This window comes from Castor canadensis, chromosome 6 (genome assembly GCF_047511655.1).
Source record: "Castor canadensis chromosome 6, mCasCan1.hap1v2, whole genome shotgun sequence".
Taxonomy (NCBI): domain Eukaryota; kingdom Metazoa; phylum Chordata; class Mammalia; order Rodentia; family Castoridae; genus Castor; species Castor canadensis.
The window spans coordinates 170,280,187-170,304,837 of record NC_133391.1 but is presented as its reverse complement, the minus strand read 5'-3'; the positions used below and the strand labels follow the sequence as shown (position 1 = coordinate 170,304,837).

The following is a 24,651-nucleotide window of genomic DNA, read 5'->3' as shown; positions in this document are numbered from 1 at the left end:
ATTCCTGCTAAAGGAATAAAATATGATCTTTAAGTGGCCATGAAATGATTCTCTTTTGACCTATTGTTTTTCTACCTAATGGGCTTATATTCTCTTCATTTAAGTTACTTTCTTTGAATATAAAATATCCAAAATGTGAGTTACCTTGGACTTACATCTCCAAAATAGGAGTGGCTTCAATTACATCAAGACAACAACCCAAGACCTATGTAATGCTTGAGAAACTATAGTGAAAAAGGTGCAGGGATTCCTCGTGCACTGGGAAAACACTACTATTACAGTATTGAGACTTTCTGGGAACAAAGGCAGTAATTGGGCTCAGAGCTGAGCTTAGTGAAAGCCATGTAAAGCAGAACACGACCTCACTTCTACACTGCAATGGCACTGGGTACAGTCTACTTCTGTGTTACTGGTCTCAGGTCCTCACTGCTCAGAGAACAACCAAAAACACCCAGATTTCCCCCAGGTCCCCCTACTGGGAATCACTAGGGGTGCCATGTCACTGGATGACCATATGTGATCTATCAACCCTGGACCAAGTGGACCTATGGAGATGACTGCTAGGCCTCATTGCAGATGCAGGATGAGCCTCCCTGGTCATGGAGCAAAGCCTGCAGGACTCTCAGGGTGAGAAGAGACAATATAGGTCTGTCTCCCACACCCAGGGCCTGGAGTGTTTGCACCTTAACCATCGCAGTTTCCTCCCTGGTCATGGAGCAAAGCTTGCAGGACTCTCAGGGTGAGAAGAGACAATATAGGTCTGTCTCCCACACCCAGGGCCTGGAGTGTTTGCACCTTAACCATCGCAGTTTCCTCCTCAGGGGTTAACAGAGTTTTATTCCTTGTGCTCCATGATTCTCGTGCCCACTCCTGACACTCACTTCTCGGAAAGAACTGTGCTACAAACACCAGCCCAGCTCTGACAGTTGGTGTCAAAAGATCACTCAGCTACTATTCACCAAAGACTCAATAAATGTTAAAACCCTGGGCTATATCTGAATATCTGAATCCTTCCTGTTCCCCATGAACCTTGGATTCTAAGGAAAGCTAAGTCTCAGAGAGCAGAAGATGCTGTCAGGGCCTCAACTGTGATATGTGTTAAGACTTTTCTCTGTTTTCCTTTCTGTTCCTGGACACCATGTTCCAGTAACTGAAGGTCCTGAGAAATGAACCTGCCTTCTGAGGTGATGAAGTGAACCGTGGTCACCTTCTCTTGAATTTACTGCCAGCCATGACCAACAACAGACTCTTATATGCATTAGAATTCCAAACAGATAGCTTACATTCTAACACATAGGTCCAAAGAGCTCAGTGCTAATGACCAGATAACCTAGGGGGCATCACTAGAACATCCCACAAGATCCTCCACTCCCTGACAACCAATCAATTCTTCACTTTTATTTCATTTAGTCAATGGCATAAGACCATGGAAGGACTTTACAAATCACGGGCCATTCCTGCTTTTGTCATGGAACCACTGGAGCTGAAGGGCTCCTAGCCTTTGACAATTGGATAAAGCATCCTGGAGCAGTTCTACCAACAACCACTAGCACTTTTTATTTTTACTGTAATACTGAAACTGTACTTTATGATAAGCAAGCACTGATTTCACACAAATTCTCCTTTCTTTATACTTTAGCTGTTAGGACTCTCCAGGGTCCATGCCACACACTGATAAAAAATACTTTCTGCTGCAATGATATTTCACTATAACATATGGAAGATGTATTATGGTCTCCATATGTTGACGTTCTGTCATTAGTTAAATGAATCATTCCTGCAGGTACCTGGGGAGGCTGAGGCCAGTTGACAAGTTGAGGCAAGTTGACATCTTTATGACAAGTACATAGTCTTTGTGTCTCATGCAACTAAAAATAGCTAAGTTGAAAAATCTCAATAGGAGCACATTTTCTGCAGAAGGAAAAATAGTGCTTATTAAATCTCTTTTGAATCTGCTTTATTGTGACTTTTTTCTTTGAATATGCTTTTTGTTCTTTGCTGCCATTTTTTGATCAATAAAGCAGAAATAGAATTGGTTCTACTGGATGCTTTTCTCTGCAAATTTTGATTGATTTTTCAACAAGCCTAGAAAACAAATCTATGCTGTCTCCTTAAACATTTCCAATATCCTTGCTAGGTAGCTGTTTGTTTTTACCTATTAGCTGTACACTCAGCCCCATCTCATCTCTTATCTGCTTCTGCTGGAATGTCAACATCGGCAGCTTAGAAATCTAAAACAATCAGTTCAGAATATTGCAGAGCAATTAAAGCTTCTATGATTTAGCCAATAGCATGCCCAGGGTTAACTCTGGCTTGTGCAGCCACTTGGCACAACTGGTTCTGACACCAGAAGCAGCATCCTAGGATGGGGATGGGCTTTGCATGGTGTCTCCTGAGTGCTCAAGTTCCTTGAAGGACTTGCTCATAGCAATCCAGGGAGGTCTGGCCAGGGGAAGAGGATCACTGCTTCTAATAGCAAGCATGGAAGCCAGTTGACTTGACTTAGGCACCAGCTGTATGACCCTCAAGTTTGTCTTGGCTTCCAAAAAGTAGGGAACACACTTTATGAACAGCTTCACTCCTGACCTGCAGTCCCCTGAAGGGATTAGGCAGATAGCCCTGGACCCTGGTGTTGACTCAGAGTTTTACACAGCCAGGCATTCTGTGGCTGGAGGCCCCTAGACACAGTCCTCCCAGAGACTGACTACCCAAATCATTTCTTGTGGTGCTTTGGGTTTAAAACTGCTGTTTTATCTCACTGCCAGGATCTCATTCCTGTTGTCCATACATATGACCTGTGTGGACCACTGACCTCCCTCCCTTCTTATGAGCCTCACAGTGACTACCTATGAAATGCATATAAAACACAAGTTTACTATTCTGTTTCTACAATTTCAAATGCAAAATCCTCAAGAACTGTTTTTTCATCACTCATCTTGAAGCAAGGTGTGTCCTGACCTGACTGATTTTACTGCCCTTGCATCTATTTACCCAACTCTTGTGGCAGCAGCATTAGAAAGGCTTGTTTTAGTACAGCTCCAGACTATCTGTGTGTTATAATACATAGCATGATCCCCAAATCACCCTTCTGGAATCTGAAAATGCTGCGTGCCAAAGCCCTTGTCTGTGTCTAAGCTTTTACACAATAACATAAGATGTGAAGATAGAGGATGTAAGGATGTGTACTGAAAGCCATTGAAAAATGGGAGGTGGGAGGTAAAGAGATAAGGGAGAGTAATGGAAGGGGTTGAAATGACCAAAGTAAAGCAGTTGGCATCCATTGAGATACGCCTTTGAACACTGACTTAAATATTAGTAATAAAAACCAGGACTGTAAAATAGGTACAGTGTGTGTGGGGGTGGTTAGTGGGAGGGGGAGGGTGAAGGAAGGCAATTAAGGTGATGGTGAATGGTAGATGGATTTCATATATCTATATGAAGCAGCACTAAGAAACCTCTTGCAGTTGCTTTAAGTGGGGCAGGGAGGGGGTTGGGGGGAGAGAGATGGGAGCAATGTAAATAATGTACAATATAAGTCGAATTAGAATTGTCACTCTGAATCTCCCTGTATCCTAACAATAATATGTCCACAAAGCCCGAGAGTCAATGATTAACATAAGCAGAGGTAAAAATTTGTCAGACTGAGCTCTCTGGATGACCCTGGTGGAATAGATTATGTGAGTATCTGCATATCATCAGCCACATATGTGAAGATGAAGGTCTTGGTATAGATATTGGCTCAGATTACCAAAGGTGGACATGGGTTGTATTTTGGTCATGAGATAGCCTATCCTTTCATCCAGGCATTGTCACAAGGCAGACAAGTGTTGTTTAGGTATACAGAAGGCCCACATTGCAAAATCCAAGTTTATCATAGCCTTGAGCCAAAGTATATGCCTTTTTTTTTTTTAACCATTCAAGGTTGTAAAGAGTTTGAAAAAATTCCTCTGATGATAGAGATATAATCTTATGCCCCATTATAGTGCAGTAATTCTAGTGGGCTGGAGGCTTTAATTTTAAATCTACCTTTAGCTCACATCAAGGTGGCAGATTCAAAAGCTTAGCCTCCATGAGACTCAGCTGCAGAGCTTACTAAACCATAGACTGCTGGGCCACAGTCAGACTGGTTCTGGTTCTAAAGTGAGAGATACAGCCTGAGAATCTGATTTCCATCAGGTTCTCAAGGGATGCTAATGATGCTGGTCTATGGACCCCACTTTGAAATCTACTAGTCCATATTTCAAATATGGGTTTATAACAAGGTGTTAGATGTTTGGGTTCTGAATTTCCTCAGTGTGTCATTCTTGTCCAACAGCAGAGACACAGAAAATATGTGGGGATGAAAATTAGTTTCGATAGATCAGAATTTCAATAAGAAATTAGTTAAAAGGAAGAACTTACCTCCACACCGCTTCTCTTCTATGCTGCTGGATCTTGCCACGGACACTTCTGGAAAAACAAAAGTCCAATCACAATCCGTGCAGAGTGTTGGAAAGGAAGTTTCTATCAATGCTTCTTATTATAAAGTGTCTAGTGATTTTGAATCTATCAGGAGTCTAAGTTTCAAATATCGATTAATTATAAAAAATATAAATTTTTGTTATAATCAAACCAAGATGGGTTTGGTTATGTCACCTTGACTAGAAGGGGTGGGATTCATTATTGCAGAAAGAAATTCTACATATGGCCCCTTAGGCTGAACTCACAGCGTGTGCTGATCTTCTGATACAAGGAATACTACTGCCTATGGAAACCATACGATGTTCTCCTGTGAATATTGTTTTTTCATTAAGGCTGGTGTTGTCACCTTCCCTGCAGAGGGGGGACCAAGTCGCCATGCTCTTAAGATATTGCAATAAATGAAGTCACTGCTCAGGAGCCCATTCATACCCTTTATCATGCCATACATGGAAGCGTTTTATGTCCCCACTCCAGAGGAGCTAATACAGAAACCTTAAAGCAACAGAAGTTATCATGAGAAGGGGATCAGTAACCAGGGTAAAGATCAGTTAGAGATGAATCAACATGGGTCATAACACGTGTACACGAAAGCAATACTAGGAATATTTCTGGATAGCTATCCTCAACTCAACTAGCAAAAACACTTTGTCTTCCTTATTAAGCTTGTCTCTTCTCTGCAACAAAACTAGTGATAAAGGCAGAACAGGACCTGCCTGGAACTGAACAGGGAAGGGGAAAGAGAGTGGGGGAGGGGGGCAGGGAGGAGAAATGACCCAAACAATGTACACACATGTGAATAAAAGAATAATAAAAAAAAAAGATGCCAATGAGAGGACTGGTCTTCAGAGTGTTTTAACCCCTGAGAAAAATATTGTTTCAGGAGTCTAAAAATGCCATTATCTCCTGGATTGATTATTCATTAGACAATAAAAATGTACATTATGTCTATGATTAAACAGAAAAACAACAGTCTTATAGCTCTATGCTATACATGGTTGAGGTATCTTATATGGGTAAAGTTAATAATTTTCTCTAAGATATTACTATCTTTTCCATAAGCAGAGGAAAATTTGGTGCATAGAATTAAGCCCTATCATTTCTTGCAACAGTTTGGTCTTTGTTCGGTCCACATCACAGACCTAAGGTGCATGTTGGCTATATTAAATGGTTTATACACATGAAAAGCACTGTGCCTACAGAGAGAGCTCAACAGATGACCAGCTCCCTAAAACTGAACAATAATTTTACACTGACAAGCCTGTAGCAAGAGGGTCAACCAACCTCTTCTCCATGGTGAGAATAATGACGGGTACCTACTTTCTCAAATACACTGAAGATTACCTAAATTGAACGACCATTTTTTCTATTCAGGCATGCGTGCACACACACACACACACACCACACACCACACACAGTATTGCTAAATCACTTAACCAAATATCGAAATAACTGAACACTCTAATTTCATTTTTGAGCAAAGTCCTCTAGCCATATTAGAGTCAATAAATGATAGAACACATTGATTGCACAGAAATATTAAACTCATGAACTGAATTTATGTCTACATCTGCAGTTATCTATAAACTATACTTAGTCACAGTGAAGCCTCAAAAGTTGATGGATTCAGTTCTATTTCACCAAACACAGCCTGAAAGAACAGAGAAAACTTGGCCTAAGAATCATTTTCTCTTTAATGTTGGAATGATTTTGTTCATACTGGTGAACATCTCTGCCATTACCTGGGATGAAATTAGAGTCGAAAACACATGGCCGGCTCTCTGTGGTGTTTCCAGAACACTGGCTGCCCACAGGGAACAGAAGAATGCAGTGGCGGGCTCGGATCTGGATGCCGGATGTGTCACACATAGACCAGTCTGACCACTCTGACCAGCTCTCTGCAGTGACCAGAAGAGGGACATAGAGAAAGATTATCTGCTTGGATCAATCAACACATAAGCACAGTCAAGTTGTATACATTGTTTTAGGTTTTCATCTACATTTTAAATAATTCTGTGTAGAAATATGAGTCATTAAAATATGCATTAGGATAAATAAAAGTACTAGTATGTTTTTAATGAGATATAATGTACTTAAAGTAAATTTTCTAATTCTTACATTATTTTAATGCTATCTGTAATTATATTTAGACACTTAATAAGCTAATGTGTGACACACAGATGTGTATAAACCATGAGCAGAAGGGGACAGAAATCATCAATGCTGACACTATTTTCTGTAGGGCAGTGCTCCTCTGAAAAGTGTGGCCTTCAAATGCTTTTCTGAAAAGTTCCTGAACGTTACCCACAGGACTCTGTGATCAGGAAAGAGAAGTTTCTGGTTCTGAATAGGAGTTGAAAGCACTTTCTCTTTTATTATGAAGATAATATGTTTTGAGGTAGAATTCATTTTATCCAACTAAAGAGCTTAAGGTCAACTCTGAAGCATTGGGTCAAGGCTTCATCACAAGATCAGCAACGAAAGGGTACTCATTCTGAAGTGGAAGATTTGTGGGATTTGTTCACTCCACCCAGATACACAGATGTGTAAAAAGAGTTATAACTTAACTCAAATATTTGTAAGAAAGTTAAAAATGAGCTCTAAATATTATTTATGGACTATTAACCAATAAAAAGGACATTCTTTCTATGCAGTGTAGAGTGAAAGTTTGGAACTTTCCAAAGTTTCCATTGAGTGTCTCAATGTCAAAGTTAGACCTAGAAAAGAGTGGCTTGTTTTCATTACAGTGGTCCCTGTATGTCAGGACGGGAGTGTTGCTGCTGCAGTGCACATCCTAGGTCAGCCATGGGTCCTGGAGCTCCTACAGGACTCTCCCTGTTCCCCACCCTAACTTTCAACAATTAAATCTCAGGTCCTATTATCAGGTAACACATTTTAGGAATGTTTTGCTATAACCAGTCTTTGTTGTGTGCTTTGCTTTGATCCTCTGCTTATGGAGTTTGCTTCATTCTTGTTTTATGTTTTCTCTAACTGCACTCCCTCCTGAATCTAGCCCATTGACCTTGGGTGCGGTGTCCTCTCAGAGTGCCTGCTGTCCCCCTGAAACATTTTAGAACTTCTTTTAATGCTGGGGTTATCAGCAGTCACTGTGCTGGGCCTGGACTGGCTGTGACACAGGAGCTGCAGGAGGTTCTCCCTACTCAGAACTCTACACTCAGGTGGGAACTCTACAAATGCTTCTTTCCTTTCCATCTCTTTCCTCCAACTCAACACAGCAAGGTGCTGCCTGAGTCATTAGTGTTAATTAGCAAGATTAAGGCAAATTGGGCTATATTTCCTAATTGGGTAGCTTGGGTGTTATGGTAACATGCATGCACCTTCCCTCAGATGTGATAAAGGCTTTGGATACCAGGAAATGAAAACAATTTGGTTACAGAGCAATGTGTTAGGAAATCTCGTTAAGAATAATTATGTGGGGTTGATTTGTATTCCCCTCCAGTGGGGTATAAACTTCATTTATAAATCAAGGAAGGAGGTGAGTTTGTCGCAGTCACGTGGTAATCATGACACTGCTTACCTGGGCAGGGCTGTGTGCTGCAGAGTGCCTCTTCCGTGTGCAGCCCCAGGCAGATGTCCCCTCCATAAGCTGGGGCAGGATTCGTGCATGAGCGGGTCCTCATGTAGTGCCCACCACCACATGTGGCTGAGCATTTTGACCAGGATGACCAGCAAGACCACATGCCATCCACTGGGAAGAGACACAAAGTCACACACGCTGGAATCCAAACCTGACCGATCAAATGAAGTTACAGAATGCTTTACAGAACACTTTGGTGCACACGGAAACAAGGGTACTGACAATTCATGGCAGTAGGAATATGAAGTTCTCTTCTTGGTGATGAGTCCAGTTTTGCACATCCTTCCCTACCCTCTTTTGTTTCACTTGTTTGTTCTTTCAGAAGATATTTGAACTACTACAGAAGCATGAAGATGACAGAGAAGTACAGTGCATGTGCTTCTAAGTTTCTAGTCTCTGAGCAAGATCTTGAACCACTTGCTGCACTAATTAACATGAAGCACCTTGTTATTTCTCACCTGCAAAACTGATGAGACAAACTTAAAGCCAAAGATCACTATTTCAAGTCACAGGCTTCCTTGCTAATTGGTTTATGGTTTGCTCCTGGACATAGGGAACAGTCAGCAGTCCCATTAAGAAGGTAGCTGTGAAGGATGCCTCAGAAGCTCAAGCAGTAAGCAACCAAATCAAGTACAACCACCAAGACATGAGGGGACACTAAACTGACTAAAGGGAGGGATCTGAATATCTGCAGTCAGTCTTTGGGTTGGATATTAAACACGCCACTTGTCAAAGACAGCATTTGATTCTAGTCAGAATGCAAAATTACTCACAACCATGGCAAGGCAAATTACAAGGCCGATGGGAGATTCAGTATTACTATATGTACAGAGTGCCATATTTTATTTTCTCATTTTCCTAAATAAATAGAAGCAATCACAGCTGGGGATACCAAAATTATTCAGGACACAAGGATGTTTTGGCTAGAATAACCTACATTGTATTTTCTTACATGCACCATGACACATGTAATACATCTTGATGGAGTAATATTTCTCTTCAGCACAGGTAAAAAGAAAGCATTTTTGAGAAGCATGAACAAAATATCATCTTTATGACAATGGTTCAGTAGGCAAAAGCAAAACAAATATACTTGAACACAATTTAAATGATTTTGGTATCTAATCAGAAAATTTGTGATGTAATGGCTTACAAAAACTTATGGAATTTAACATTTCCTAATAGTTAATAATGTATATCAGAAAGTCAGGAGGAGTTAATCAAATATCTGACACTGTAATAGTAGCATCAAGGCAGATGTGCGTTTGTCTAGATCTTTTTTTAAGTGTTCAACATCCTCTCTCACATTTGTTTTCATTCCTACTTCCTGGCAAGTGTTTTCCATCTATGACCTGAGTTGGTCTGGTCTGTAATGGCTATGCTTGCACAGCCTATACTCTTAAGGCAAAGATAAGTATTAGTTCATTATAAAGCAAGGTGCAGCAAAGTTTTGCTGTCTGTGTGCATACGGAAGCCCAGGGTTCAGAGGGTTGCACATGTCTTCTAGATGAGCCAGGCCTGACTTACAACCAACCCCACGTTCTGAAAATCCCTGGCTTTTGCAACAAATGATAAACTAGCAGATGAAGGATTAGCAGGTTTATGAAAAGACAATCAGTGTCAGTAATCAGCAGGGAAATGCAAATTAAACCCACAATGAGATACTACCTCTTACCTGTTAGGAGAGCTGTGACAAAAACTGTTAACAAGAATGTGGAGAAACTGCAGCCCATGTATGCAGTTGGTGGGAGGGGTTGCATAGTACAGCACATATGGAAAACACTATGGAAGTTCTCCAAAAGATTAAAAACACAATGACTGTAGTCTCATTTCTGGGTACATATCCAAAAATTGAAATTAGGATCTCCAAAACATATTAGCATTCCTGTGTTCATTACAGCACTATGTACAATATCTAAGATATGGAAACAACTGAAATTTCAATATGAATGGATAAAGAAAATATGGCATATAGATACGATGGAATATCATTTGACCTTTATAAAAGGAGATCTTGTCATGTGTAACAATGTGGATGAACCTGGAGGAGAACACTACACTGAGTTAAATAAGCCAGACACAGAGAAGTATGGACCTCACATGTCACTTATATGTGGTATCTAAAATGTCAAACTCACAAAGACAGAGAGCAAAATGGTGGTTTCCAAGGGTAGGGGTGACAGATTATTGGGAAGTTGCTGTTTGGCTGGTATAAAGTTTCAGTTTTCAAGATGAATAATGTCTAGAGATCTGCCATACAATATTGGGTCTGTAATTAAGCAGTACTGTGTTGTGTACTTAAAAATTTGAGAGTAGATCTTATGTTGTGTTCTTTTTTAATTAGTGAATATTAATTGTACAAAATGGATTCATTATGACGTCTCCATCCATGCAGCTCATGTACTTTGGTCAAATTCATTCTCTCATACTCTTTCTGATCCCTTCTTCTTCCCTTTTCAAGAAATTTTAATGAGTTTCATTATTCTATTTTTATACATGTGTAAGAAGTACTTTGATCATATTCAGCCCCCCATTCATCCTCCTGCTGATTCTCACCTCAAAACAGTCCTTGTTTCATACTCATGCCATTCATTTCCGTGTGTGGGGGGGCATGTTTCAATCCCACAAATGACAGAGGACATGCAATTTTTTTCTGTCTCAGTCTTGCTTATTTTGCTTAACATGATGATCTCCAGTTCTGTCCATTCTCTTGCAAATGACACAATGTCTCTCAGCAAAAATCCAAACAATGTGCTTATTCAAGTCTTTCCATGATCACATAAATTTTAATGATCCCATGTGAGGAAGGTGAGATATGCACAATCAATCCTGTGATATTTTGAACAGTATTTAATCCTACCCAGATTTCTACTAAACCTTAGACCAATTCACATCTGATCTAGTCTAATACTCCCTCACCCACTGACTATCCTGTTTTCATGACAAAGTCCCTTGGCTCAGGATGGTTTATCGTTTCCACAGAGAAAACAGTCCTTGTTTGAAGTTTGAGCAGTTTGAGGGAGCACATGCAGCAGAAGTTACACTTGGGAGTTCAACCACTAGAACACACTGTAGTTTTAACAATCTTAATCTCATTCTTCTCAGGGATATATTGTAAGTACAGGGAAATGGATGCTTCTAGTTCAAAGGGAACCTGACAAGAATGTCAACCACTTCACTTTCTGAGCCTGTTTGCTGGTCTGTAAGTGTCCTATGCCCTCAGACCAATTCTAAACCAGCATTCACTGTCTTTCTTCTCAGTAGTGTACTTAGGCTTTCGGCTTCAACCTAAGTCTTAGAGCAGTGACTGCAGATTTAGGGTGGAGGTGGTTGGTACTGGTTGGAGAAGAATACCGAATATTGTATTATCACTTTACACCAGGAAGGCCAACAGATCTCTAAGGTAGAAATCACAGACTACAAAGCTTAATTAAACAGTCTTCAGTGTGAGGGAGCATGTAAAATTCAGTGTGGGGAAGTAAGGACCTGAGGAACCGAGAAAACAAAAAAATGCGAGCCGTTGAACAGGGAGGAGCACCCCAAGGATAGAATGAGGCCTGAAGTAGTGGCAGTGGTAGTAATAATAATGCTAATAATAGCAATGAAATTACCTTGGGGAATGTTCTAGAAATGAGTGACCCAAGCCATGGAGCAAGTGAGCGTGGAGTCAGAATCAGACACTGGCAGACTGAGCGCAGAACCGGGCCCATTACCACGTTTTGGGGTTCATATTACTCTGCCATTTTTATGCCAAAAAATACCGTACGACTCTCCCCGTGGCTTGAGTCACCATCTACATTAGCGTACGAAAGAGGTTCATCGGAAGATCAGAGAAACATACTCAAGCTCAGATTCACTGTTCAAGGAATCAAAGCAATTAGTTATAGGGAATTAATTTTGATCAAGTGATAGTCATAGATTAAATAACAAGAGGATAAAATTCTTGTTCTAAGAATTCTAACTAAATACCCCACCATTGCAGCTAAAGGAAAACAAAGAATACGCTCTTACCAGTGATTAAAGAGAGCAAAATAAAACTAAATAATTAACCTCTGAGTATCAGGCATGCAGTGTGAGGTCAGAGCTATAAAGCTGAATATTTACCATCCCTCAGGATGTGGGCACATGTGGGATTGATTCCTCAGCGTGGTGAGGTATAGAACACACAGTTTTGCACTCAAGGACAGCTCGCCTGTCTGCTTGTCGAAGGATCTCTAAGCAGAAGTTTTCTGCACTGCTCACCTGGCCCCCATGAAGACAGGACTAAAGGATTCTGCAGTTGGAGAGGCACAGAGTTCCTCAGCACACCAAAAGTGTCTAGTGGACATTACCCAGAGGACACACACCTACCAGAGTTCTTTGATTTGACTCGGAGTCTGTATTTCACCAGATTCTCAGTGTTCCTTTTCCCTCACCTCTTTTGTTTACCAAATAAAGACAAATACAAAGCCATTGTACTTAATCTGATGAAAAGGATTGAGGCTCACTGTGCTGGGTTATATAGGGCTTAAGTAAAACTTTGAAGTTGCTTTTATCTTATTTGAATATCTCACAGCAACAAGGAGTCATCCATTGTCTTTAAATTTGTTGGTCAAGATTTGACATTCTTTAGTGGTAAATTAATCATGGCATAAAGAAAAGAAGTGAAGGGTAATCACCTATTTATCAATGATATAGAGAAATTATGAGAAGTACTAGCTAGATAAACCCACAGAGGTGAAAAAACGATCACTTCAGCATGGGCTTGATTTTAAAACCTTATTATAGTTCATGACATACACACATTAGATTGGAGGTGACTTTTTCATTGATTAACTGAAAAGTTATTTTACATTATCCTAGTTTGCTTAGATTTATTTTCATTTTAAATTAAAAAGAGAAACTTTACAATAAAATACAGTATTCATGCAAAGTTATTCACAAGGAACCAAATAAACTTAAACAGTAGTTAATTTATGGAGAAAGAATGATCTAAATGAGGTAAACAGCCTTACAATTGGCCTTCCACTGGTTGTGCAGCCTAGCATGCATAGCTCTGGGGCTTCCCACTGCACCTTGCTGAGTTGCAAGCTGATGTACTTTTAGGCATTTCTTAGGATGTGGGAGAGAGAGTTGACATTTGCACCGTTTAGCCCTGGATATGCCCATTCCCTAATGGAAAGTAACAGGCCATTCTGAATAATTCTACAACACTCTATGGAATCTTGGCTTTTAAAGAAAAGTGAGAACAGAGCTACTTCAGATACTGGTTACATATACACAGTCTAGACTTGACCAGAAAGTCACCTAAAATAAAACAACCCACAGATATGTGATCAGAGCGTATGTGAGACGGACAGGGATCCTTTGCAGTCAGGAACAGCGGCAGCCTCTAAATACCTGGTGGAATCTGCAAGTTCCACCCCCTGAGTCCGGAGTCTGGGGAGGTGGCGATGGAGGGAACTCTGCGGGCTCATACCCCCTCCCTTGCTCCAGTCCACAGCACTGACTCAGATCTGTGATATCACCCACGGCTCCCTTCCAGCACCCAAGGGAGTAATTCTTCCACTGGGGCTGTGGGAAAGAACAGCTCTGTGACCTTTCCCAGCCTTTCAGCAGCAACTTGGCTGGGAAAGCTGGGTAGTGAGAGGAGGGGTCTCCTGAGGCTGGAGAAATTCAGGCAGACATGCTTCAGAAGCAGTGTGCAGCTTAAGATTACCAGCATCACTGAAAACCTTTGCTCCAAAACTGGGAATTGTGCTTTCAGTTTTATATACATGTTTACCCATCCATTATCCATCCATCCATCCATCAACCCATCTGATGAATGCTTGTTAAGTACTTACAACAAGCCAGATTCTTGCTCACAGAACTCAAAAAGATGAGTGTACTTGCTGGAAAAGATGCTAAAGTTTTATGCCTTTAAAAATGTTCTACCCAATGTTTAGAATGACCTGCACACACACTGCTTCTCATTCCTTCCTGTCAATGTGACTATCGCCTGTCTGCTCCTCAGGACTCAGCTCAGGAGAAGCCTGGTTGATGCACCTGTCACTGGTGTTCCCTGGATGATGTAACCACTGCATCTTGTCTCCAACTTAGTACCTGGTGACCATATGGTTTGACATTTACAGGCCTCCTCACTGAACTTTTCCTTTCTGACTTGGACCATAGCACTGTGTCTTTGCATATCCTGTGAAAAGCACACAGTGGATAAAAAACAAACAAACAAACCATTTTCTGAGAAAGTGAATGAGCAAATGAATGAAGTTACATAAGCAGCTCTCTGTTGCCTCATCATTCAACAAACAATTGCTGGTAGATATTTCTAGGCATGTCAGTCTGTGCTGCAAGTCAAGGATAGTACAGTGAATGAGACCATTGCAGCAGTCCACACATCTGGGGCTTTCACTTAGAGAAAAAACAAAAGTGGCAAACCTATCCTGGGGTGGCTATGAGACATCAGGTTAAAGAGCCTGTGACAATGGGAAGGTCAGGTGGAAGTGATGAAGGTGACAGGTCCCACCCAGAGTGGAGGCAGAAGAAGGAAGAGACAAGTCAAGAATACTGAGGGGAAATAAGAGCAGATCCTCCGGGACAGTGTCAGAACAAAAGATCTGGACTCATCTACCCAATTTCATTGTTCCTGTGCTTGCTTGAGAAATTGAGTGACATGAAAAGCCAAGTTTCAGGGAGAAGGCCCAGACACACATCTCTGTCCACCTCCTGGAGAGAAGCATGTTCCTTGAGAGGCTTTGATTAGTGATGTGGGCTCCTCTTAGAAGGAACAACGGGACTGAGAACTGTCCTGTGGCCCTAGTGAAGTGTCTCCTGTCACCTGTGAATCTGGATGGGGTTTTGTAGTGGATGGAGGCCAGCTCAAGCTGGGACAGGTTCTCCAGGTCCAGAAGGTGGCCAGCATTTACTTCAGAACACCACACATTCCTGTAAACCTTGTCACAGAACCAATATCTCCATAGGTCACAGGCCCAACGTGGTTCACAAGAATGTTTTAAATGTCTTTTCATTTCTTTAAAATAAGAAGAAAAAAAGAATGCAATCCAGCCCAGATTATATCTGCCTTCATACCAATGCAACATGGAGGGAGGAGCCCTTGCAAGGGCCCATGGAAGTTACAATCGTCAGGTCATTTTCATGTAGAGAACTGAAGCTACATGCTGGCCAGAGAGGCTGAGGGAGGTTTAACACTGACAGGAATGTTTGGGATTTGGCGTCCCTTAAGGCGCTCTCTCTCTCTCTCTCTCTCTGCTGCTATTATCACCAAAAGCATTTCTTTAAACAAATATCCCAAACACAAGACGAGGGCCATTAAAAGGCCTTAGGTGCTTGGCTTTTCAGAACTTTTCCACACTAGGTAATCTGCTTACCTGGGCAGGGTAAAATGTTGCATTCCTGATATTCCAGGGATGGACCCAGGCAAGGCATGCCCCCATACTTCGGTTCTGGGTTGTTGCACACACGTTTCCGGTTCCGAATGCCCCTGCTGCAGTCACGGCTGCACTGTGACCAGGATGTCCAAGCTGACCAGGCACCGTTGACCGTGTGAGCCGAGTATCTCCCCGCACGCAGGAAGTCACCAGAAAGCCCTGCCAAGGGAACCAAAATTTGATTCTACAGGAGTTCTCAGAGCCACCATGGCCCATGCTAACTTTTCTCTTTCTTGGTTGTATGCCTTATATCTAGAAATCCCTCTCAAATTCAATCAAACCCTTTTCACACTTCAAAAGTAAGTTCAAATATATTGTAGGTGATTTACAACCGCCTAAACTGAACATCTTTCCTACAGTTGCTGTTTAATATAAGGGTGCATACAAATGGTCCATTTGCATGTGGCAGAACCCTTCCATAGTTAGTTGTCTCATATTTGTAGTTCATTTACTTTTTGATACGTCTAAAGACAATACATCTTTCTAATTTCTCTTTGGGAAACTGCCCTCACACTCGATAGTCATGTTTACTATGAGGACATCCATCTGGAAAAATGAAAGCATGATCAGACGTTCCTTACATCATCCCTTTACCTGTCAGCTGTTCAAGTGTGAACTGGTGCTGTGAAAGGCCCTGAGTTAATAGATCTGGAATCATAGTCCATGGGGACACATGGTCTGCTCTAGTGAACTCATGCCCAGGACCCAGCACATCCATGAGTGACCTAGCCACATGTCAGATGCATCTGTAATGTTCCCAGCACACTTACTAACAAAATGTGTTTTCCCAGGAGCCAAGGGAGCAGCAGCAACAGCAGCAGTTGGGGTGCTGGGGTGGGTGGCTAGAGCTGCCTGGTACAGGACTCACAGCAAACAGCCTTTGAAGACTTACTGTGTGTCAGGTCTGCACTGAGTCTTTTAAGTCATTTAATTTGTGCTTGCTTTAATGAAAATGCTTTCCCACTTACAATATTAAAATGTATTCAGTTTCTCAAATGAAGGCAAAGTGTTTCAGCAAGCACCTTTGAAACTGTGTAGAAGTTCTGGGGATTCGTGCACATGAGAAACCAGACATGCCTTCAGCTCCATACTGTGCTGAGCAACTCTGTGGCTGATTACAAATTCTACCTCTTCAGGAGAATGCATCAGCAGTGTTTTCTGTGATGAATCAGTAGTTTGTGGGTAATCAATGAGGAACAAAAATGTACAGTTAAGCCTCATTTTGTGTACTCAGAGGCAAACAAGACCGATTATGTGTTTTCAAGACATCAATAGTGAAACGTGAAGATGATTATTAGAGCATAAAGCAGCCATTACGGCAAAGAAGAATGAAGTTCCTTTTAAGCCCTACCCTGGTATGCTTTTGGAGAACATTCTGGACGTTTTTAATAAATGTACATAAATTTCTCTTTAGTTTGTAAACATTTAAAATGAATGTTAACTTTTGTTTTCTTTGTATCCGAGAATGGAAGAACAAGAAAGTGTAAGTCCAGGAAGGAGAATAAAGTTTGTCTTCGGTTTCTACTTTGATGTCACAAGAAATAAGCTAGTTCACAGTCTGTTTTAAAATATAGGGGTAAGTGAATCAGACATATGGCTTCCAGATTTAGCAAATGGAGCAAAGGAAGATCAGCTATCAGTTAAATATGAATTATAGATGAACAACAAATAATTATTTTAGGATAAGTATGTTCCAGCTATACTTTTAAACAACTGCATGGGCCCTAATCTTCTTTGTTTGTTTGTTTATTTATTTGGTGGTGCTGGGGATTGAAAGCAGGGCCTCACTCTTGCTAGGTAAGTACTCTAGCACTTCAGTCATGTCTCCAGTCCCTTTGCTTTTAGTCTGTTTTTCAGATAGGATTTTGATCTTTTGCCTGACTGGTTTTGGGTAGTGATCTTCCTTCCTTTACCTTCCAAGGAGCTGGGATTACAGCCCTAGCAAAAGGGCCAATCCATTTAAACAGTTACATAGGACATACCTGTCCTGAAAAAAATAATGGGAGAGACACACACTAGAAAACATTCTGGAAATTAAAATTAATATTTGACATGTTTTATCTTACAAATTTAATTGCTGGTTATAAGCTCATCCCATATAGAAAGCTGATTTTTACATTGGATCTTCAGTTGTCTTTATCATAGAATTTCAACAGATATCCATTCTTCTAATGACAATAGGATTTTACAAGAGTAACTATGACTTTGTTGCTCATTTTTCTAGATGGGTAGTGTTGCTTTTATTTAAGTTGTACATTTATTTACATGAAACCCTTTATAAAAGCAGACTTTAAAAAAAATAATAAATGTGTGTAATCACTGAATCTTAGGGTGCATAGTTTGAGGTAAGAAAAATGTCTAAAAATGGTAGGACTAGGATGAGGAAGTGTAATTTTAAAGCAAAACTGCTTGACAAGAACTGTCAGCTTCCAAGCATTCAGGCTACCCACTGGCTCCCAAGCAAAGGCATGGGGACACAAGAACAGCTAGAGGCCTTCACTCAGAGCTTTCCTGGCAACAACACAGAAGAGATTGACTGTACCTCCATGAATTTATCCCATCCATGTCAGTCCAACTCTTCAGAGGGTCTTAAAAGCCCTTCTCTAAAAATGACAATGGTGTCAGTCCACTCTCTGTCACATTCATGTTAGGAAAATGAAGTAGATTCCTGAACACAGAATGCTGAGGAATGTTTGAGTGCTCTAGTATGAGCATGAGTAACCATCACTGTTCTCTTCAAACCATGCTCTGACGACTCATCTATGAGAATCTATTGCCATCCATAAGCGGAAGATAATTTGTCCAATTAGGAAATAGTATAAACGGCAAAGAATGAAGCTCTTCAGGACCAAAAGGGCCAACTTCCTTCTCTGCAGCAGAGACAACTGAGCCCAGGGAGGACAGGTGACCTCCAGAGAAGCGACGACAAGGAAATGGCAGGGCCAGATGGAGGACAGGTCTGGATCTCTTCTTAGGCCTTTTTCCACACTATTAATATGGCATTCAAGGGATCCACACAATCATCCATGCAAAGCACCTTCAGGAATATGACTGTGTTCTCACACATTGTACATTTTAGCAGAAAGATCCTCTTGTAGGTACAAATAAAGAAATGCACTTCCACTGTCTTTTCCCACTTTGGGGATTAAAAAAAAGTAAAATCTTATTTGTAGCTTGCATGTTAGTGCCAGAAGATCTGTGAAGGTTCCTGATCCTTCCTCTGTATATTCTCTCATACTAAACAAACCTCACGCAACTATTCTGCATCTATCATAAGCTCATTGTTATTTGGGGTGCTGAATTCGTAAAACTACCTTGATACAGAATTCCTTGCTTATCATGGATTCATTCTCCACAGTTTTAGTCACCTGTGGTTCATTACAATCTAAAAATACTGGTATTTGTCTTCTTTCAAGGAAGGAATCATATTCACATAATATTTAGGATGGCATATTTTTATAATTATACTATTTTATTCCTTATTGTTACTTTCTTATTGTGCCTATTTTATAAGTTAAACTTTATCATAGGCTTGTGTGTCTAAAAAACCGCAATCATATGTAGCACTGGGTACTATCCACAATTTCATGGATTCCCCGGAGTTCTTAGAAAGTATCCCCATGGATAAGGGAGCTACTGTGTACACCTAATTCTTATAGTAAGGGGCTTTCCCTTCAATTTGCTACAAAGTCAGTTTTTCTCTGCAGGGATCACTGTGATAAAGATTGCTAAGCCATAGATGATCACAAAGAAAGAATCCCCTTGCTCCTCTTTGACCTTAGTGATGGGGGCGAGGCCCTCTCATGGATGTGTAGGTCCCCATGGCACCTCTCTCACCATCCGTGGAGCAGCCGCTGGTCCCATCACTAGAGCAGTAGCGCATTTCGATCCTCTGCCTCCCCACTTCCAGCAAATTTGGATCGGGCAGGCGGGCTTTGCACGTGTATCGGAATCGCTGCTCATAGTGGCCCCCGTTGTCCGAGATGTTGACAGGAGTCCAGGGAGTCCAGGGTGTGGTCTTCTTCAGCTCAGGACACGCATTGGTGTTACAAGACTGATACTCCTGGGAGAGAAAACACACAGATGTCTCACCTTATGGTGTAAACAGAGCCATCGCAGGAGCGCGTCCTTCCTTTAGGGAAAGATAAGGTTTTCTAAACCTTCATATCCTGAAATACTCAAGGCTACACTACAAAATTAAATCACATTTATATTAAACTAAGCATTTTACAGAAGACTCAGTACCCAAGTCATCTCCAGAAGCAGTTTCTCCTGAGCAAAAACGATAATGACACGATAAACAAAATTACATGGAAAAAAAAAACCATGACACCATAAAACATCACCGTTTCAATTAATAAGTTACCCAAAAGGCGATTATTCAGATGATAAGTTTATGCATTTTCTTTAAAAGTGATGGAACCAGAATATGATTCTTAGGTACTATAATACTTAGTTTGAGATTAACAAGTAAGACTGGCAAGCACAACTTCAAAGCACTGGTATATTGGTTCTGTGGCCAAGCCCCCACAGAACACAATACATGATGCCTTTTAGTCTGGGAGAAGTTTTCCCATTATTTCCCCTCTTAAGACATCAAGGGCATTTCTTAGTTTCTCCTCCATCCCCTGACTTCCTAATAACCACAAGTGGGAGGGACCTGGGGAGCTAAGCAGTGTGTGGATTTGAAGGTCTGGCAAGTGAAACACTCTGTGTGTTTGACTGGTGTTGGAACTTAGGATTTAGTCATGTGTTTGACAATTCTAAACGCTGTGGCTACAGAATAGAGGGGATGGTCTTTGATGCAGTTGTGTATCACAATTTCTTCATTTGATAATAAAGGATGTTTCGCTATAGAGAAAAATCATTCACTTTGGCCCAAATTTTGACATGTTTTCATCAGCATTATATATCCATGAACTAGGAGTTAAAGCACTTTCTAATTTTAATATAAAATAAGATCACTGCTCCATCATTTCCTTAATTCTGATGCTTATCTCCATAGAGCTAACCACTTGAGTTTTCAAGTAGGAGTCATTGTTCATTAACTGGGCACCATGGGAAATGAGGATTTAACCCTTTACTCCCTGCTTCTCTCTGTATCCTACCACACTATTGCAGCCATCCCATCTCTCATTATCTTAGGATAGTTACATTGCAATTTTGGTCAAATCAAAATTCAGTGATTTTACTTATCACAAGGTGAGCACTATCTTCACCAGAGTAATGTGGTCAACTGATTGTTCCAGTTCAAGTCAATGATTCTCTTGTTTTCTGGGAACAGGTTGTTTAGTGTCTAGGAACTTGCCATTAATTGGCCTTCCATCAAGTTTTCAGACATAGAAAGGACCGTACCTATTGCTTAGACTAAAGAAATCTCTCTGAGAACTAGCTTACCTCCTCCAAACTGGCTTAGCTGTTTCCTGAGTGTGGCAAAGATTGTTTTTCTGTGTAGCCCTGCACCTGCATGCTGGGCTTCTTTCTCTTTTTCCCTTTGTTCAGTCTTTTGTTTCTTGCATTACAAGTCTTGATCTTTCTTGGTTGAACTTCTTTTGCTGCAGTGCCATTCTAAAGAAGGGTGCTTGCAGGGCAAATTCCTGGTGCTTTGTTATTCTCATAGACCATATTTATACTACCCCTAAGTTTGGCAGAAATTTTAGGTTGGGAATAATTTCCATTCAGACTTGAGTTCAATGCTTCATGTGCTCCATCTCCCAGTGTTGCTGTTGAGGAATGTAAAGTTAGTTTGATTAATCATCCTTTATTTGTGACTTTAAAAAAACCTATCCACAGCATGTAGGATGTTCTCTTTTTCCTCGCATTCTGAAATGGCATGATTATGTACTCAGGTTTGGGCCATTTTGGAAAACCATTTTAATCCATAAACAGATGTGTTTGGTTTTAGAAATGTTCTTGATAACTTTGTCATATCTTCTCCATTTTCCCTCTTCTTTCTTGGTGGAACTTCTGTTGTTTAGGTATAAACTCCTGCATGCAACAATGAATTTCTCATTTTATCTATTTTTCATCTCTGCATCTTTTTGCTTTATTTCCTAAATTTCCTTATCATTACCTTCCAAAAGTGTTATTGGAATTTTCATCTCTTCTATCATACTGTAAATTTTCAAAAAGCCCTTTGTTACCTCTTTCAGTTCCTGACTTTTCCTGTTACCATCTGCTATTCTTATTTTCCTTCTCACACTTTCTCCAATTGGAGCACAATGATATTGATTTTTTTGAGATTTTATTCTTTCTGAAGAGCTTTGGTATTCTGTAATCGCACCAGTCTCTTTTTGCTTGTATGAATCTCTGACTTTCACATTAGAGTATTCTTTCTGATGTGTGGGCTCTTTTTGTTTCCTGCTTATATGCAGAGTTGAGGGGTACAAAGCTTAATAGGGAGATCTGAAAATAAAGATGAGATTTTCGTTTGTTTGTTTTTTGGATTGGTGTGAACTGGTTTGGTTGTTTAGATGAGGAAAGCTGTCCAAATCTTAGACGTCTCCTTCTGGACACCTTGGAACCCTTGATAAGAATTATTCAGTGTCCTGCATTGCCTGGATGGCAGAGGCTGAGCTTCCAGGAGTCAGGGAGACAAGTGGAGGAAGAGGACTTGTCTCTTGGAATCCAATTGACAGTCATTTTCTTAATCAGTCTTTTCCAGTTGCAAAACCTGTCCAACTGAGTCTAGTGCCTAGGTATCCAAAAACTCTGTTTTCCTGTCCAGAGACTAAACTTCCCAGTGTTTATAGAACAGAACAGGTCTCCGACTGTTGGTGAGGTAGAGGTAGGTCTATATGTCTAACAACTTCTTAAACAGAAACCACATAAACTTAATTTTGCTTAACAAAGAAAGTGGGACTGTGGTTTCCTGAGCTTTGTGAATAAGTGAGTTGGGATGATTTTTATCAGCTATGAGCTGGGGGTCCCCAAGACCACTTCTGGCTTCTATAGCCAAATTGCAGCACTCACAGGATTCTGCATAACTCTCTAATAAATTAGAGTGCAAGGATACAAAGCATAATCAATGCACATGGAAGAAGAACCCATAAAACCAGGCACCACCATGAATCTCTCAGGTCATGGTTATTCCTCAGAAGCTAGTTGTGAGGACACAGGTGAAATGCGGTCTACCAGGTAAGACCACTGGAGACTTAGTACTCAGTGTTTTTACTGGAGTCAGACATATACGTGCTCCTGCCGGTCATGCACCAAAGGTTCTACCTCATCGAAGGAAGGCAAACTCAGCACATTGTGCAAAAAGTTAGGCCATAATGAGTGCGCCACTCTTATTAATCTGAAAATAGTGGAAATCTTCATGAAATCCAAATTTCCAGATGTCAGCCAAAAGCCAACCTTGTAAGCAGGTTAGTTTATCTTGTTTCTGTATAGTTCCTCTCTATCAGTCTTGGATTCATTTATCTTGGATATGTTTCCAAATTCCACGTTAAAAAATAAAATCTGGTTATTCCCTTCTCTCTCTCTCTCTCTTTCTCTCTCTCTTTATCTTTGTGGGTTTATTTATTGATAAAGCAATTCCCAATTAGTGAAGTTTCCAACATGGAAAAAGATAGCCATCCACATGTGTCTGCTTCACCAGATTAACCTAGAAGCCTAACAGAATCTTCATTTCACCACTGTGCTAGTTATTCTCACTTTATCTGTCTATCTATCTATCTATCTATCTTCTATCTAGCTATCATGATACTGGAGATTAAACCCCGTCTATTTTATTTTCTAAAATGGGGAATACACAGGACTTCACTTTTATGTTCGTAACATAATAGGAATTTAACTGAAAATATGTAAAGCAGTAATGGCTGCTTCTCTGGTTTAATACCCTCTAGCCATTTCTCCTTGCTCGCCAAATCTAGAAAGATAGATGGTTTCATTTTCCTTTGTGGGCAGCATGCTTTATTATACCATCTTTTGGATGCTGCTTCTAAATGGAAAAATATCTCCAGAGAATGCCATAAACCAAGCACGTGAAAAGTTATCTACAACTTAAGTAGGCTCTCTCTTTCACTTGGTAGGGAAGCCACAGGACAAGAATGCGAAAAGGGTTTTCTTCCCTCTGGATTGAAAATGCCACACTTCACTATTCTGGTCTCCTTCACTCCATGCCAAGAAGGCTGGACAAGTGTCCAGGAGCTCCTTTCTGAAATGGACTCAAAACATATACTATTTATGGACTTATATGAAAAATGTGAACACTTTAGTCAGTAACAAGTTCAATACTACCTATAAAATAGTAAAATCCTTCATATAAATAGAGAACACTCACAACAGTCCTTAGCTGCTTCACAACAGAAATTTCATTTTTTTGAGGGGCTAAATCCAGGACTTTGTGCATGATAAGCAAGTGGTCTACCACTGACCCACATCCCCAATTCACATTTCTTCTTTTCTATGAAGATGAAATCTTTTTAAAGAAAAAAGACTAGAAAATGTATTTGAAAGCTGACTCAGATTCTGGGTTGGCATCTCTGTGCTGGTGACAATGGGACAGAGGTTCACATGTCTGCCCATGACAGATAAAGATAATTCAAGCACATTAGACTTAAGCCTAATGTTAACTACATCCGTTCTCAAGTTTCTGTCTCTTCAAGTACAAGGATGAGCATGTGTAGAGTGCCTGACTAGCAAGTGTGAGGCCCGAAGTTAAAACTGCAGTACCACCAAAAACAAAAAAACAGATGAAAACCAAATCATGCAAAGTTGAACAGAGCTTTAGGACTTCTTTTTAACTTCCTTTGAGGTTGGCTCATGATGCACTTGCTTAGAGAATTAATTTATGAGAGGCTGAGAAATGGCAAGGCCAATCTGCTTTGTAGTAATGACCAAAGTCATGAAGTGATTCAATTCAGTCGTGATCACTGAGGTAGCTTAAGGAATCTGTATGCCACTTTACTGCTGTTTTAAGTACTCACATGTGAAAGGGATTGTCTAGCACTGCACTTAACACCAAAGGAAAAATGACCTCATAAAACAATTTTTAGGGGGCTATTATTACTATAACACTATTAGCAGAATCCTATTACATAGGATTCTTAATATTCTGTAGGAAATTATTACATAATAATGGTTACTAAAACAATTAAAAATTCCTCCTCATGTATCTCCCATAGATTCTCTATGTCAGTCAAAAATGATAAACCATCCATTAAA

At 40.5% G+C, this 24,651-nt stretch overlaps 1 protein-coding gene across 10 annotated transcripts in view; it reads right to left on the bottom strand.

Annotated features, from left to right (window-relative positions):
- Positions 1-24,651, bottom strand: part of Sema5a (semaphorin 5A) — a 435,987-nt gene that overhangs the window by 10,899 nt on the left and 400,437 nt on the right. For all 10 annotated transcript variants that reach the window (XM_074077743.1, XM_074077739.1, XM_074077747.1 and 7 more), the window contains 5 exons: positions 19,321-19,546; positions 15,424-15,642; positions 7,997-8,167; positions 6,201-6,356; positions 4,402-4,449 (listed from right to left, as the gene is read on the bottom strand). In XM_074077743.1, coding sequence (XP_073933844.1) covers positions 4,402-4,449; positions 6,201-6,356; positions 7,997-8,167; positions 15,424-15,642; positions 19,321-19,546 — 820 coding nt within the window. The remainder of the gene's footprint in view (positions 1-4,401; positions 4,450-6,200; positions 6,357-7,996; positions 8,168-15,423; positions 15,643-19,320; positions 19,547-24,651) is intronic.